The sequence below is a fragment of the Macadamia integrifolia genome, chromosome 6, assembly GCF_013358625.1.
Source record: "Macadamia integrifolia cultivar HAES 741 chromosome 6, SCU_Mint_v3, whole genome shotgun sequence".
In the NCBI taxonomy this organism is placed as follows: domain Eukaryota; kingdom Viridiplantae; phylum Streptophyta; class Magnoliopsida; order Proteales; family Proteaceae; genus Macadamia; species Macadamia integrifolia.
Window position 1 is genome coordinate 40,284,457 of NC_056562.1, and position 16,695 is coordinate 40,301,151.

General features: G+C 43.1%; 1 protein-coding gene across 2 annotated transcripts; it reads right to left on the bottom strand.

The window, feature by feature from the left end:
- Positions 1 to 3,972: 3,972 nt before the first annotated feature.
- LOC122080700 (E3 ubiquitin ligase PARAQUAT TOLERANCE 3-like) lies at positions 3,973 to 11,561 on the bottom strand. 2 transcript variants are annotated; one of them, XM_042647517.1, is made up of 16 exons: positions 10,705 to 11,545; positions 10,330 to 10,429; positions 9,757 to 9,861; positions 9,577 to 9,658; positions 9,324 to 9,490; positions 9,006 to 9,191; positions 8,796 to 8,875; positions 8,618 to 8,683; positions 8,424 to 8,517; positions 8,169 to 8,317; positions 7,089 to 7,229; positions 6,770 to 7,006; positions 6,135 to 6,378; positions 5,850 to 5,939; positions 5,589 to 5,661; positions 3,973 to 4,667 (listed from the first exon to the last, which is right to left on the bottom strand). In XM_042647517.1, exons 1-16 carry the CDS (start codon positions 10,868 to 10,870, stop codon positions 4,233 to 4,235), a joined length of 2,415 nt encoding a protein of 804 aa, XP_042503451.1. In that variant the 5' UTR covers positions 10,871 to 11,545; the 3' UTR covers positions 3,973 to 4,232. The 2 variants fall into 2 exon arrangements, with proteins under 2 accessions (XP_042503451.1, XP_042503452.1); XM_042647518.1 differs by lacking the exon at positions 5,589 to 5,661 and having other exon boundaries at positions 4,531 to 4,667; positions 10,705 to 11,561.
- Between the last annotated feature and the right edge of the window lie 5,134 nt (positions 11,562 to 16,695).

Consider the following 16,695-nt stretch of genomic DNA (forward strand, 5'->3'; position numbering starts at 1 on the left):
CTGCATTCAGCCTCATACTCCGAGCTCTTTCTAGAAGTGTTCTGTTCATCCTTTCAGCTACACCATTTTGTTGTGGTGTCTTTGGAACTGTGAAGTGACGTGTAATCCCTTCAGCTTTGCACAATTCTAGAAACGGCTTGTATGTGTACTCTCCTCCATTGTCTGTTCTCAAGTATTTAATTTTCTTTCCTGTCTTCCTTTCTACCTCAGCCTTCCATTCCTTAAATTTAGTGAACACCTCACTTTTATGCTTCATGAAGTAGATCCAGACTTTCCTTGAGTAATCATCAACAAAGGTCACGAAGTATTCTGCCCCACCTTTAGATTTTGTTGTTGAAGGACCCCATACATCGCTGTGTACATAATCAAGCACCCCTTTACTCTTATGTTTTGCAGTTTTGAAGCTAACCTTGCACTGTTTTCCGAACACACAATACTTGCAGAAGTTCAATTTACAAGTTTTTACTCCCTTCAACATTTTCCTTTTATGAAGCTCCATCAATCCTCTTTCTCCCATATGCCCTAATCGCATATGCCACAGATAGGTATCATCTGTATCAAATACTGCATCTGTAGTCACAGATGCTCCACCTATAACTGTGCTCCCTATGAGTCTGTATAGGTTTCCTGCTAGCTGTCCCTTCATGACAACCATTACACCCTTAATAACTTTGAGAACTCCACCTTCTGCTATGTACTTGCAGCCATTTGAGTCAAGTGCCCCCAAAAATATTAAGTTTTTCCTTAATTCTGGTACATGTCTCACATCTGCTAAAGTTCTTACTATCCCATCAAACATCTTGATTTTGATAGTGCCTATCCCAATGGTCTTGCATACGGCATCATTCCCCATTAGGACAGACCCACCATTATATGGTTGATATGTATCAAACCAATCCTTATGTGGACACATGTGATATGAACATCCAGAATCTAAAATCCAAGAATCAGAAGGTTGATTCTTACCTGATGATATAGAGAGTACATCTCCATCATCTCCATCTGAACTGTCAGCCATGCTAGCTTCCTCAGATGCCTTATCTACACCTTTCTTCTTTAAGTCCGCCTTCCTCTTTAAGCAATCTCTCTTCATATGACCTTCCTTCTTGCAATAGTAACAAGAGACCTTTGTCTTTACCCCTTTTGATTTCGATCGACTCTTCCCAGATCCCTTCTGATTTGATCTCCCTCTTTCCTGCTCCTTGTCACCTCCGAAAAAACCTTCTCCTTGAGATTTCGTACTACTGGCCTTCTTCCTTGTATCATTGGACATGAGGGCAGCTGCGACTTCATCCATCTCAAGGGTTTCCTTCCCGTACAAGAGAGTCGTTACTAGATGATCATATGATTCTGGGAGCGACGACAGCAACAGTAACGCCTTGTCTTCATCCTCGATCTTAACCTCCAGGTTTGCAAGTTTACTTACGATCTGATTGAACATGTTAAGATGCTCTAATAGATCCGTACCTTCCTCCATCTGTAGAGAGTACAATTGCTTCTTCACGAACAACTTGTTCGTTAAGGACTTCGTCATGTAGATGCTTTCAAGTTTCGCCCATAACTGCGGTGCAGAATCGATACCCACAACATATTGTAGGGCATCATCAGAAAGATTTAATCGAATAGCACTTACCGCCTTTTCCTCCATCTCTTCCCAATCTTCGTCAGTAATTTTTTCAGGTTTCTTCGACTTCCCCAACAACGTTTTCGCCAAACCTTGCTGTATCAGAAGACCCTTCATCCTTTGACGCCAGAGGGTGAAATTGTTCTTCCCATTAAACCTCTCGATGTCATACTTGACATTCGATCCCTTCCCTGTCATCGTGATAGTAAACCCTAGAAAACGGAAACCTAGAGCTCTGATACCAATTTGTAGAAACGTAACTCTAAAACGATGCAGAAGATAATGGAAAAACAAAACAAACAATGCACACGGATTTTACGAGGTTCGGCAAGGTTGCCTACGTCCCCGGTGAGATGAGATCCTACTTCACTATCAATGGAGAATAGGGTTACAGTTCTCGTCCTCACACCTCTCAGTATTGCTTGCATTACAGAGAAAGAAACCCTCGCTACAAATATATAGCGAGAAAAAACCCTAATCCGAATTAAACTACAATTGCCACCCTAATCCGGATTAAATTACAATTGCCCTCAAATAAAAAATTCGAGCGGGGCTGCGCCCCCCTACACCCCCTGCTATGCAGGGGGGCCTCCTGCCCCCCTTACAACCCCCACGGCCCGCTAACCGGCTAGCGGGACCGCCGTCCTGACTGTCTAGGTGCTGCACCAGTACTCCCTGGATTAAACTGCGACGGAATACAAGACATCATACACCAACATGATCAACGTGGGGATTGGAAAGTTGGATATTCTCCTATTAGGGCAGCAAGAAAAATCAGTGAAAACAGCTTAGTCATTAGCCTCCTAGACAACAAGTTAGAAGGTAATGCTGATCATGAAGAACTCACTAGAGCTTGTAAAGTTGCTTCTTGGTGCATCCAAGATGAAGATAAAAGGCCATCAATGGGGCTAGTGGTTCAGATGCTTGAAGGGCTAATAGATGTGAAACTACCTCCGCTTCCCAGAACTCTCCAAACTCTTGTGGAGATCCATGAAGATGCCACCGAGTCTTCATCAAATTATGATTCGAGAACATATACTCCTCAGACCAAGAGCAGTACATCATCAACAATTTAATGACATCAATAATCTGAAACAGAGATGTTCTTAGGCAGTTCACAAAATGGTGTGTAAGCATAGTATATTCTTCTTTTCTTTTCATTTGTTATTTTGGCTCCATTTGTTTCAATGTATACATGCAACAAAGGACCATAAAGCATAATGTCTTAGAGTAAAAACATCGAACACGTAATGTGAGAAATCATTGTCCTTCCATAAATCACAAAGTAGCCTAATATGAAAAACATCGGACATGCAAATATACTCACATGATCATCAAAATAAAGTATACTCTCTCTCTCTAAAAACACTAGCCTTACAAAAAGGCTTAAATTTTAATTATATACACTTTACGTATATCAATGCTCCAAAGCAGTTGTTCCATGCACCTATGTCATTTTTTTTTAAAAAAAAAAAAAGCATACCTAGTGCACAAGGTTTCCGCATGTGTGAGATCCAAGAGGGTAAGAACTACGCAGGTTTACCTCGAGAACCAACATTTGTTTTCAAAGATTATATTACAAAGAACATACATTTTCCTAAGCCTTTTAATTAATGACTTGAAAAAAGTGTCCAAGAGCATGCACTTTTCTAAGCCATGTGCAAGTGCAACAAGTGTCTGTTATTATCTAATCATTATTTTTTATAGATAACTCCTTCGAAAGGCCAAATGTAAAAGGGTGAAGTCCAACATAATCATGTCCTATCTTGCATTAGGTTTTTCATCCAATATATTTTTAATCACTAGAACCCTATATGTGCACCAAATTGGAGTGTCATGTCAACTTTTGTTATTTCTCCCCCATATTATTTTTTATTTTTTTTGGGTGGATGATTAATATATTCAATGAAGCCCAGGGATTCTTTCCCTTCAAAATATAGAAGAAAGAATAAATACAGAAGACAGAAAAAAAAAAAAAAAAAATTAAGAAATAGATGAATACAACGGCCTGTCCATACTGATAAATCAAGCTATAGAAGAAAAGAGAAAAAACTCATGACAACCAGGCACCACAGCAACTCCAAGCAGACCAAAATTACAAGACCACTCCTTGATCAACGAGGCTCCGAAGAAGAAAAGCCAGAGTCTCAATTAGGATCCAAGCGAAGGATCTAAGATTCTCTCTCTCTCTCTCTCTCTCTCTCATAGAGTACAGGGATGAGACTTCAAAGAATCTTGAATATCATTTTGCTTATCATTTTTTGTTCATGGAACTGAAATTTGAAGGCTTTACCAATTCAGTAACCATAGAAGAGAGAAAATAACAGAAGTTCACATGACACTGCCTGTAATGAATCCCAATGCATCTTTCATTGCCATAAAAAGTAACAAATATCCATACAAGAAAGTTTAAAGAAACAGCTGTATCTTACATACAGTTTACAAGGATGTAATGAGAACCATCCATTCAAAAAAAAAAGAAAAAAAAATTTACACAGAATAAAGAATAAGACCCCACCCCCCCAAAGCCAATCCACTTATATATGCCCATCAGATCTACCTATTAAAATGCCGGTTCTCGAGTAGGCATCATAGTTGGGCTATTGGTTCATATTGGGATTGTTCGCTCTTCAAATCTCAGTGGTGATTGATACCAGGAGGGCTTCCTTTTGAAATTTCGATCATCATCATCATCATCGCTCAAATTGTGATCGAAGGTTCTTCTGTATTTCCTCTGGCCATTAGATACAGATGTTTCCATCGAACACGATACCAGTTTCTTCCTGTTGGGATTACCAGCCTCTCTGGGAGGCAACGCCCTCTTCTTGCTGATATCTTGACCAGTGAAGGTTGTACTTGAGAGCTCACTACCGTTCCGTTTCCTGTCTGCAGCAGCCTTGACATGATGATGATCTTGATTTTGATATTGGTAGGGCCGTTCATGGAGCTGGAATGCTTCTACCTTGTGCACTGATCGCTTCATACTTGACCTTTCAGCTTGGTGGAACTGGTCATTGTGATGTTCATGTTCTGCAGCTGCTAACTGAGACAGTGAAACAACTCAAACAATGAGAAAGCAAGAAAAAAAAAATTATCTTTCAATAAAAACAATAAAAGCAAGAAGATCAGTATCTCTAGAGCTAAAGCTAATACAAATATAACTACTGTCTTGAGTTCATGTGCTGAATGTCCCTCCCTGGCTCCCTCGTAAACTTCCAGATTACCCGCTTACTAAAACTTGTGTCCAATTAAATTTTGACTTTATTACTTCTTTGAAAAGAACCTCCACTGTTCACCATATTTAAAAAATTACCAGTGGTTCTTTTTATTTGGTTTCTTATCGATTGGGTGGGCCCATAGCAGCCCCTAATCAAGCCTATTGAACCGAGGATCACATCAGTAGACCATCTGAACAGTAGAATAAGGCAGTGTTTTGTTCACAGAAAGAAAAGCGAAAGTATAAATCAAGTCCTTAAGATCAGCTGGTCATTCTGATCAAAAGCCCAAAAAGAATATCTCAGGTTGCAAGAACGTAAAAATTTATCTTTACTAGCTAATGTATGTCCTATGTCCTTAAGTATCAGAATAACGTGTTATCGTTACTGACCCAGAGAATAATATCATGAGAGCAGCAGTTAAGATGCAGAATGTCAGACCAAGTCAAACACTTTGATTAAGCAAGAACCACAGAAATAGAAGTGAACACTAAACAATAAACAATTCAATCCAAAACAATCAAGGCAAACTGATGCAATAACACTAGCCCTTGTGATTGATGACCATAAGTTCTCCACATGGGTTGAAACAGGGTAAATGTGATTTCACAATCATAATTTATTTGGTAATGTCCAAATTCGAAAATCACTACTGGGAAAAAATGTTCTTTTCAGTGATGATGGTGCTACACTTCTGAAACCATTAAAGATAACAGGATCCCAAAGCCTAAGAAAAAAAAAAGACATACAGATTGGGATCTCATTGAAGAAACATCAACACTGTTATTCACTTGATTGTACTGTTGTCTGCCAGAACATCTTCTGCAACAAGGAAAAGTGTGGGGAAAAAATCAATAATGAGTTATATCTTTGTCAAATTTTCATTATTCCAACATCAAACAAAGCAGGCAATTAAAAACGTTGCAGATTTTGTACATACCACATTAAAGTGGAATGAAAAAGATAACCCATTGCTGAGGAGAAAGTACACATGAAGCATTTAATATTACCTTTCTCCATGTTGCTTTATCTTATGCTTCCTCCTCGGCTCAGAAATCTTGACTATTGGGTTTGACATCCAAGCTCTTTCAGATAGATCCCTGCAGAATTAGAAGTTCACCTTTCAATAAGAATGCGGTCTTACAGATGACCTTTATCAAAACAGAGTACCATCTTCGCAGACAAATGTAAAAAATTGTCTAGCCAAAAACTATTAAGTATTGCAATTAAAAGTAGTCACCCTAAGTCCCTAATTATGCAGTTCCCTAAACAATAAGATGCTCTTCAACTCATACCTTTGATGTGACAACGAATCCCAGTGTCCAACAAAAGATTCTTGAGACATAGGTCCTCCAACAGGAACGTTAAAGTAGGGAGCAGCATAACCCCAGTGGGAAGGAACACCAAAATAACAAGCCATATAACCATCCATTCCAAGTGGCATGTTATCCCCATGTGGATTATAAGCTGAAGAGCAAAGAGGCATCATACAGTCCCCAGGTACAAGATCCCGAGGGATACTCCCCTGATTGTACCCATCTACAAGACACAAAACATTGTAACATAATATTAGGATACATAATATATTAGAAACACACACACACACCATGGTTGAATCTGGTAAAACACATTGAACATGGCAATAAAATAACCATTCACTGGCAAGCAGCTTTTCTTTTTCTCCTTTCCTCATAAATTCCTCTTACATACTATAGTTGTCACGGTGTCAAGGCTACTCAAGGTGTTGGAGGGGGCCTTGACAAAACGTGACACCAACAAGAGACCAAGCTATGACAACTATGTTACATACTAGCAAAAATTTCTTTCAAGGCTCCAAAAGAGTCCATCACTCTAGATGCCAACTGGCCAGGCCCCAAGTTACAAGAAAGTAATGCAACATACTAGAAGTTAGCAGGATGGATCGACTCACCTGGATCATTGGAAGCCCGCTCCTCCAGCACGTCGTTCTTGTTCAGAGTCACTGGTGCACCCGTCCCATCCTCCAAAGAAGATTGTGGGGCATTGGTGATATCCTTTTCCTCATCTGTTCTCTCCTTTATATATAAAGTTCCATCCTTGTTTGGTGATGATATCTTATCTTCACTTGATGCAAAAGAAATAGTGGAAGATAAAAGTTTGGACTGCTCATGACAGGCAGAGTCTGTACCTGAATAAAGCAAGAAGGCTCATATTACCATTTTCTTTAAGACAATTTAACCAAACGGATTGCACATCAATACAACACAAACCTTGGTTTTTCATGCTACCAGAATTTTCCAAGATACTAATGATGGTTTCCCTGAGGGTCACATTAGGCACAAGATCATCTACAAGCACATTTGTGGCCCCACAAAAGCACATTGAATTTGAAATGATGTGGTTCCTGATACCTGTTTGAAATTCCATATCAAAGTTTGCAGCATCCAACTATATTAGTAAATGTCAATGGTAGAGAGGGTAAAAATGACAGAAGAATAAATAAATAAAAGAAACAAATAACATCATCATCACAGATAATAAACTAATTGGTATGATTAATAAGTGGGCATTAGTTTGCAATAACATTAGCCCAGATATTATTCTTAAAATGTTCCTTTCTTTTTTTTTTTTTTTTTTTTAATAACTTATTTTAGCTGTGGCTTGGTTGGGGAGAAAGGAAGTGACCTAGGGAAGAAAGAGAAAACAAAAGGAAATGAATTATCAATGTAAGAAAGAAAACGACCAATAGATGTCAACAAAGCCCTTCGTGCACTTTCAATAGTCAGAACCAATTGGTGGGGAATTGAAACAAATTGAGGCTTGAACTTAGATTTTTTTTTTCTTTTTTTTCTGTTAAAAATTTGTTAATCTAATTTTCATCAAAGATGCTAAAGGCACCATATAGAAGTCTATTGAAGGAGTCATTAAAGGCGGATCTTAAAAAAAATGCCAAACCCCAGATCAGATATAAGCCCCATACACAAACATGTTTCCATGTCAAAAAGAAAACAACCATCATTTGAAACTTATATTACTAAACAGCAATCAATTAATGTGATCAGAAAACTCAAGATCCGTCATTTAGTAGGATAAAATAAATAAATCCAATTAATATAGAGAGCTTATCTCTATTTCTTTTCTTTTCTTTTTTTTTTATAGCAGGCCTCTTTTCTTAATTCCATTTTTAATATTAATTTTTCCTATTTTTTTTAGAAGTGAAGGTATATTATCTGTATTGCTCTTGATAGCTATGTATTAATATACCAATCGTAGTAAGTCATAATGAGCCTGTTGACAGTAAATAGAAAGAGAATCACAAAGCAGCTAATGACATATATCAAAACACTTACATCTGTCACAAAAACTCATAAAGCAGCACTTGCGTGTTAGCATAGCATCTTTCATTACTTCCTTGCACATAGGACAGTGGAGTTCTGGTGGAAAATTGGTGACAGATTTGGTGGAAGGCAAACCTTCAAATTCCTTCTCAAAAGCAGCCCTGTTTTACAAAACTCAAAGTCAATCTCCATGCCTATTGAGTAAAGTTATAAACAGCAAGAAAAGCTCAGGAACAAGATCCATTGGGTAATAACATATTGGCTTACTCATTCAAAACAGCAACCGGACAAACTGTGGATTTCACTCTTTTAAAGTCATAGTTGGGATCATCATTTGTAGGGCAATGTTGTATAAAATGTCCTGCACGGTAAACGGAAAATAATGAATAACTTTATGGCACAAATAACCCATAAATTTCGATGGAGGCGAAAAGGTGAACAATAAAAAAATATTCACGTACCAGAAATATTGCATCTATGACATACATAGCCCTGCGGAGGTGTCATTGCATCCAGCCCAGCCCGGCCTACAGTAAACAGGTCATAAAACTCAAGACTTCATAGATTGGATGGCATGTACACAAAAAACTGACAGAAACTATTGACTATACAGAAATAGGTGGGAGATGGGAGAGTTACCATAACCCAGGGCACCCATCATTCTTCTACCTTTGCTCCTTCCATAATCTCTACCAGAGCAGAGACCCTTCTGACTTGGCCTACAAATCCAATTTAGAATTTCAAATATTGGCCATCAGGAAAAATAGAAGACAGTTTACGATGTGTTATGAGAAAGTTGATCATCATATGATCAACCGATGGAACAAATGAGTGGGGAGAACATCTCACCTCTGCCAATTCAATGCTGGAGTATTAACTAATGCCTTGATCCTGCTATCCTCATCAGTTTCACTTGGACAGGGAGCATCCACCACAGGGTTGCTGGGAGAGTTACCACAACCCTGGGCACCCATCATTCTTCTACCTTTGCCCCTTCCATAATCTCTACCAGAGCAGAGACCCTTTTGACTTGGCCTACAAATCCAATTTAGAATTTCAAATATTGGCCCGTTCAGGAAAAATAGAAGACAGTTTACGATATGTTACGAGAAAGTTGATGATCATATAATCATCCGATGGAACAAATGAGTGGGGAGAACATCTCACCCCTGCCAGTTCAATGCTGGAGTATTAACTAACGCCATGATCCTGCTATCCTCATCAGTTTCACTTGGGCAGGGAGCATCCACCACAGGGTTGCTGGACCAAACTGGCAATACTTTTGGATCAGCATAAACATCATCACCAAAATCATCCAAGTCCAGTTCCTCAGGCTGTAACGTCCAATCGCAATTATTATATAGCTCTAAACTCAAAAATCAAAACAATGCGGTGACCAACTACAGTGAGAAATGCTTACAAATTTCATAACGGATGACTGCGCCTCATCAAAGCCACTGTTGGCCTGCAAAGCCTCCACCTTATCCTCTATAAACTTTTCACTGCAATGAGAAATACATAGAAACCATCACACTCTGTTAGGACAGATGACCAATCATTCTTCGCGTAGAGTCAAAAGTAGACATAAACAAATACACACGGGGAGAGAGATAGATGTGTCGAAGCAGTTGTTAAGACCGACTGTGCCGCATCAAAGCTACTATTGGCCTGTGTAGCCTCCCCCTTATCCTCTATAAATTTTTTCCTGCAATGCGAAATACATAGAAACCATCTCACTCTGTTAGCACAGAGTAGAGGCAAAAGTAGAACTAAACAAATACAGAGAGAGAGAGAGAGAGAGAGAGAGAGAGAGAGAGAGATGTGTCCAGGCTGTTGTTAAGGCCTGATACTGCTACTACTTCTAGGACTGAACAATGACAAAGGTGACGTTAATCAGGGTTTTAAAAACAGGAATCAGTGACTGAATCAGTCCATGCCGATTCTGACCCGAATCAGATTGGAATTGGCCAGAATCAGTCTCAAGAACCCTAGAATCGGCCATTTGATCTGAAATCCCACCGATTCAGGGGAAGCTTGGCTGAATCCCAATATGATTCACTGATTTTTGAAACCCAGACATAAATAGAGCCATTCTTGAACAATCTAAAAGCAACCCTTACTTAAGAATTAGTTCACCAATACAAACAAAAAAGACTGAAGAAGGAGGTCGTACTTGTGTTTTTCAACCACAATCGGCAGTGTAGGCCTTCCAGGAACCCGACGAACTATAACAGATGTATGTTTCGGTATCAACATGTCTTCATCAAGATACTCTGAGAAATAAAACAGACTTAAGTGACAGCTCTGTTTGAAGATCTGACCCACCAAATCGTAAAGTTGGGTAACAATTATTACAATTAATATTCTTAGATTTCTCCTGGTTAGCCACACAATTACACAAACCAAATTCGTATTCTACAGGCACAAGTGAACGGATCGAACACCACAGTAAATCGATTACAGGATTCAAATTCTCGAACCCAGAGAACACATTAATTCGATACCAAACAAAATAATCAACAGAGTTTAGCAAAAAGAGACAGCAAACCTTCGTTACTGTTGGCGTTTGAAAGAATGAGAGCAGTATTCCTCCGCAAACGATTGGATTGAAATATTTCAGTCTTTAAATTCGCAACAGATATGAAATTCCCAAACATCGGAATCGAAGAATAATCTCTCGAACTCTTAAACTTGTAATAAACTACACCAGCCATATTTGCTTCTTTTTATATTTCTTCTTTTGGTAGTTTTTCTAAATTCCTGTTGTCAATTCTAAATGTTCAGAAGAAGAAATCGCAACAAAGAAAAGAATATTTCATTCAACTTTGGAGAAACGATTACAGGTACAAGTAATAACAAACAATAGCAACTATATTTTTCTTCTGATCACTTTTTTTTTTTCAATTTCCCAACAACGATTGAAGCAAATCGTACAAGACTCAACAAGATCTAATACTTTTGAGAGACAGAAACTGCAGGAACGTTGAAATTGCCTCCAGCGAAGAGATCGAACGTATCGCGTCAGTGGAAAACCAGAAAAACTCTCTCCGAAAAACTTCTATGATTGATCAGAGATTGTATACCCACAGAAAACCCAATAAACATCATCCACCCGAGATCTTCTGTGAGAAGCCAAACAGCGCTGCGGCACGAACCAAGATCAAAAACAAGGAAGCCAAGGTTTGGGATGCTTGATTGTTACGCAAAGGAGAGAAGAGTCGAAGTCTTTCGTAATCCAAGACTCGATTCTGTAAGATCAGAACTTCACGCGATTTGGGGTATAAAAAGAAGCTAATGGCAGCGTGAACCTTACGCCCAGTTACAGTTAGGGTATGACGGTATTCGCAACTAAAACGCGTTTAAAAAAAACGCGTTTTAAATCCATGCCAAAAAACGCGTTAAAAATAACGCGTTTTAAATCGGCCCATTTGGTTTTGGTTTATATTGGGCTAAATCAGTTTCGATTTATTTATCAGGTCGTTGAAACCATATCATTAAGACCCCATTTGTTTAGCTGGGAGTCCGGCATGGGATTGTGGTGGAAGTGGGTCTCACGTGGTAATAGAGTAACCGATAGGAAAGTAAAGTGAATTTTACCATTACTTTACTTCCATTTTATCATTCCACCACCATGTTTGTTTATTCTTCCTGGGGGAAATTCTAGAGACTGAAAAGAAGAGAGGAAGAGGGAGAAAGAGAGGTCCAACCATGGTTGGGAACTGATGCGGAAAAAATTGACCGAACGATTTTCCCTACAGTTCCTGGTGCTTTGGTCGACCTGCACAGAAGAGATGACAGGGGAGAGTCGGGCTGACCCAACGGGGGACTCTCCGATGCCTAAGTTAGATCTTTCCACAACAGATGCTCAAGGGAGCTTTTCCAGTAAGAGAAGTAAGTCATCGATCCCCCATGATGGAGGCTTACCTTGGTATTTATAGGCTGCTGATGGAGGGCAAGTGGGAGACGATTGTGAAGAGTCTTGTTTAAGCGTAGAGTCCTCAAGGGGAGTGGCTCTGTGATTCTGGCAATATTCCTAGAATATTCCCAAGAATATTCTCTTTTTAACTCAGAAAGGCCAACCGTGTGACGTCTATGATGACGTGTAGTGGATAGAGTCATGTCCTCCGAAATAAGGATTACGTTCCTTAAATGTAGTGGTGGACGAAAACACGTTTCTGAAAACCTTGTTGCTAACGTTGGGCCGAGGTGGCAGCACAGCCAGATGGAGGCCGAGGTCGCAGCATGGATTGATGGAGGCCGAGGTAGTAACGCGGCCTGATGGAGGTCGAGGTGATAGCGCGGCCTGACGGATGCCGAGGTGCAGCACGGCCTAACGGAGGCCGAGGTCACAGCATGGCCTGATGGAGGCCGAGGTAGCAGCAAGGCCTGATGGAGGCCGAGGTGATAGCGCGGCCTGATGGATGCCGAGGTGCAGCACGGCCTGACAGAGGCCGAGGTGAAGCACGGCCTGATGAAGGCCGAGGTGAAGCACGGCCTGATGAAGGCCGAGGTGAAGCACGGCCTGATGAAGACCGAGGTGAAGCACGGCCTGATGAAGGCCGAGGTAGCAACACGACCTGATGGAGGCCGAGGTACAACTCGACCTAACAGAGGCCGAGGCAGAGCAAGGCCTGATGGAGGCCAAGGTGCAGCACAGCTTGACGGAGGTCGACGTGATAGCGCGGCCAGATGAAGGCCGAGATAGCAGCACGGCCTGATGGTGGCCGAGGTGATAACGCGGCCTGATGAAGACCGAGGTAGCAGCACGGCCAGATGGAGGCCGAGGTGATAGCATGGCCTGATGGAGGCTGAGGTACAGCACGGCCTAACAAAGGCCAAGGTGATAGCGTGGCCTAATGGAGGCTGAGGTACAGCACGGCCTGCCGGAGGCCGAGGTGATAGCTGCCTGATGGAGGCCGAGGTGATAGCGCGATCTGATGGATGCCGAGGTTCACCATGGCCTGACAAAGGCTGAGGTGGAGCATGGCCTGATGAACGCCGAGGAAGCAATGCGGAATGATGGAGGGCGAGGTGGACATGGCCTGAAGGAGGCTGAAGTAGCAGCTCAATCCTGTTCAGGTTTGCGTACATGCTTCAGCCGTGCTGAGGAAAGTGACATATTTTTCCTCATCACCAGCCCCCCGCTCTAGCAGTTCGAATCGACCTGCTAGAGCATTTAATCCAATGCGAGATGTACTGCTTCACTTTCTCAGCCGAGGCTGCTCAACGGTTCGAAGATGTGGTTGTCACTTGTTCGAAGGCAAAGGAGGCAAAGTGCCTTCATGGGGGTCGAGAAGAAATGGCCCGATCTGAGGAGGACCATCCCAATGATGTCGGGTTGATAACTAGAGAGCCAGAACAGGAGGTTGTTGGAGGCGAACGAGGTGGCTGAACCCTTAGCCCTATCAGAAGTGGTTGGATGACGTTAACATTTCTTCGTTTCAAGTCGGCTCAGACGATGCCATCTTATTCCTTCAGAGTAAGATGCCATGCTACAATCTGATGGACTATGAGCGGCGCGTTCCCGTCTATGCTACTCTGGTGCAGCCCTGTGGCTTGATCGATGTTGGTGAAGAGGTGATCCGACTCGAAGGATTTTCTTGTGCTGAGCTAGGCTTGTGGATCAGTCCCCCGAGATTAGCCTCATATATATATATATCCATATTTATGTAGATGTCTCCCTCGGTAGTAATGTATTTTGAGGGTTTTTTTCCAATTGTTAGAGAATGAAAATTTTATTTTATATCTTCATCTCTCAGTATTCTTGTGCTTCTTTCTTTATTTTCTTGTGCTTCGGGGCATGGACCGAAATGAGTAATTTTTTGGAAGAATAAGGACAATTGCAGCTGTCTGAGTGTGGCCTTGAGGCGTTAAGCCTTGGACTAGCCATAGGGGTGCCGAGTCGGGGCTGGGGCTTGCATGATTGATAACCTAAGGTCTTGAAGTGCCGTCATATCCATTGAAGACAGGTATCATAAAATTTGAGGGCAGCTCGGCGTCAATAAGTTCGTCAAAAAGTGCATTATGGGTCGGGGTTACAGTCATGTCGACCGGGTGCCCCTACCCCTGCATTCCCTCTATTCGCTCAGTAAGTCGCTGGATGCAGCTCTCAAGGTCATCTATTCTCTCCTCGGCTCGGCCATCCGGTGATTGGCGTGCCCCTTCTCCTCTTCTGGGGCTTCTTCCTCGGCCTTGGTGACCTTACCGTGGTGCACCTCTGGTCGGCCCGATGGGCGAGCTCCAACCTTGGCAGGGTCGATCTCGTCGAGCTTGCCTCTGGTAGTTTTCACGTTCTTCTCTGTGCTGACGAGCCCCTCTACTGAGTCTTTGAGGCAACAATTGGCATCTTCCTGTCCGAGGTGGGGATCTATGAGTATCATGTGTCTCTGGGCTTCAATGATGTTCAGAACGACGGGCTCTCCAGACCTGGGCAGCGACAGGACCTCCCCTGCGCCCCTCAGTAAGAGATCGCGGTGGTACCGAATGAACAGTGGGAGAAGTTTTGGCCGACCCCCTTCTTGCTGTTGATTGGGGGGTGACGCTGTTGTCAAGAGATTCGTCATTGGGATTTCTACTCGGAACAGGCCTAGGCAGCTGAGCTAAACTAGTGCGTGGCACTGGAAGTGCGGAGCCGAACTGACGTATGAAATCCCTCACCAGTGCGTTTGTAGCTAATACCTGCAGCTGCAAGCTCTGCATCTGTTCTTCCATGTTCGGGTGAGTTACCCGGGATGATGGGACATGGCGGGATAGCTGAGGGTTCTGCTTGCGTTGATCCCCTTCTCCCTTGGTAACCTGTGCATCGGGCCTGGTTTGCTGGGGTCCTTCTGGAGGGGTCTCTGCTGGGACGTTTTCCTGCTCTGCCACTGGTGATGAATGGGAAGTGGTACTTCACAAGTGGATCTTGCTCACGTTGTCGTTGAAGAAACGACCTTCTCACTCCTTAATTGCATTGGTCCAAGGTGACTTTTTGTAACAAGTTTCCCACGGACGGCGCCAATCTGATGCGAAAAAATTGACTGGACGATCTTCCCTGCAGTTCTTGGTGCTTTGACCGACCTGCATAGAAGAGATGACAGGGGAGAGCCGGGCTGACCGGACAGGGGACTCTCCGATGCCTAAGTTAGATCTTTCCACAACAGATGCTCAAGGGAGCTTTTTCAGTAAGAGAAGTGAGTCATCGATCCCCCATGATGGAGGCTTACCTTGGTATTTATAGGCTGTTGATGGAGGGCAAGTGGGAGACGATTGTGAATAGTCATGTTTAGGCGTGGAGTCCTCAAGGGGAGTGGCTCTGTGATTCTGGGAATATTCTTAGAATATTCTCTTCTTAACTCGGAAAGGCCAACCGTGTGACGTTTATGATGACGTGCAGTGGATAGAGTCCTATGCTTTGGAATAAGGATTATGTTCCTTGAATGTAGGGGTGGACGAAAACACGTTTCTGAAAACCTTGTTGCTGAGGTCGGGCCTAGGTGGTAGCACAGCCAGATGGAGGCCGAGGTCGCAGCACGGCCTGATGGAGGCCGAGGTAGCATCACGACCTGATGGAGGCCGAGGTGATAGCACAGCCTAATGGATGCCGAGGTGCAGCACAGCCTGACAGAGGCCGAGTTCACAGCACGACCTGATGGAGGCCGAGGTAGCAGCACGGCCTGATAGAGGCCGAGGTGATAGCGCAGCTTGATGGATGCCGAGGTGCAGCATGGCCTGACGGAGGCCGAGATGGAGTACGGCCTAATGAAGGCCGAGGTAGCAGCACGGCCTGATGGAAGCCGAGGTGATAGCACAGCCTGATGGAGGCCGAGGTACAGCTCGGCCTGACGGAGGCCGAGGTACAGCTCGGCCTGACGGAGGCCGAGGTACAGCTCAGCCAGACGGAGGCTGAGGTGATAGCATGGCCTGATGGAGGCCGAGGTGCAGCACGGCCTGACGGAGGCCGAGGTGCAGCACGGCCTGACGGAGGCTGAGGTGCAGCACGGCCTGACGAAGGCCGAGCCTGATGGAGGCTGAGGTGATAGCGCGGCCTGATGAAGACCGAGGTAGCAGCACGGCCTGATGGAGGCCCAGGTGGAGCACGGCCTGATGAAGGCCGAGGTAGCAGCACAGCTTGATGGAGGCAGAGGTGATGGTGAGATCTGATGGATGCCGAGGTTCAACACGGCCTGATGGACGCCAAGGAAGCAGTGCGGAATGATGGAGGCCGAGGTGGACACGGCCTGAAGGAGGCCGAAGTAGCAGCTCATTCCTGTTCAGGTTTGCGTACATGCTTCAGCAGTGCTGAGGAAAGTGACATATTTTGCCTCATCAAGAACCAACGCAAATGGGGTGAAGAGGTGCCGGAACTAAAGAGCACACAGTCGGTTGCTGCAAGTCTCCCCTAAGACTTCCATCTTCTTCTTCTCCTTCGATCTTCCCTTTTTTTCTTTTCTTTTTTAATGTTGAAGATCTCCATCTTCTTCTTCTTCGATCTTCCCTTAATTTTTTTTTTCTTCTAATCTTCCAAACCTCCATCCATCTTCTTCTTCTTCTCCGAGCT

Bases quoted from the DNA above. Each gene is read 5' to 3' on its own strand.
- LOC122080700 (XM_042647517.1), bottom strand. From the start codon at position 10,870: ATGGCTGGTGTAGTTTATTACAAGTTTAAGAGTTCGAGAGATTATTCT. The intron at 8,684-8,795 runs GTAACTCTCCCA...TGTTTACTGTAG, and splicing joins GATGGGTGCCCTGGGTTATG to GCCGGGCTGGGCTGGATGCA. The intron at 5,662-5,849 runs GTAATATTAAAT...TCCTTGTTGCAG, and splicing joins ATAAAGCAACATGGAGAAAG to AAGATGTTCTGGCAGACAAC.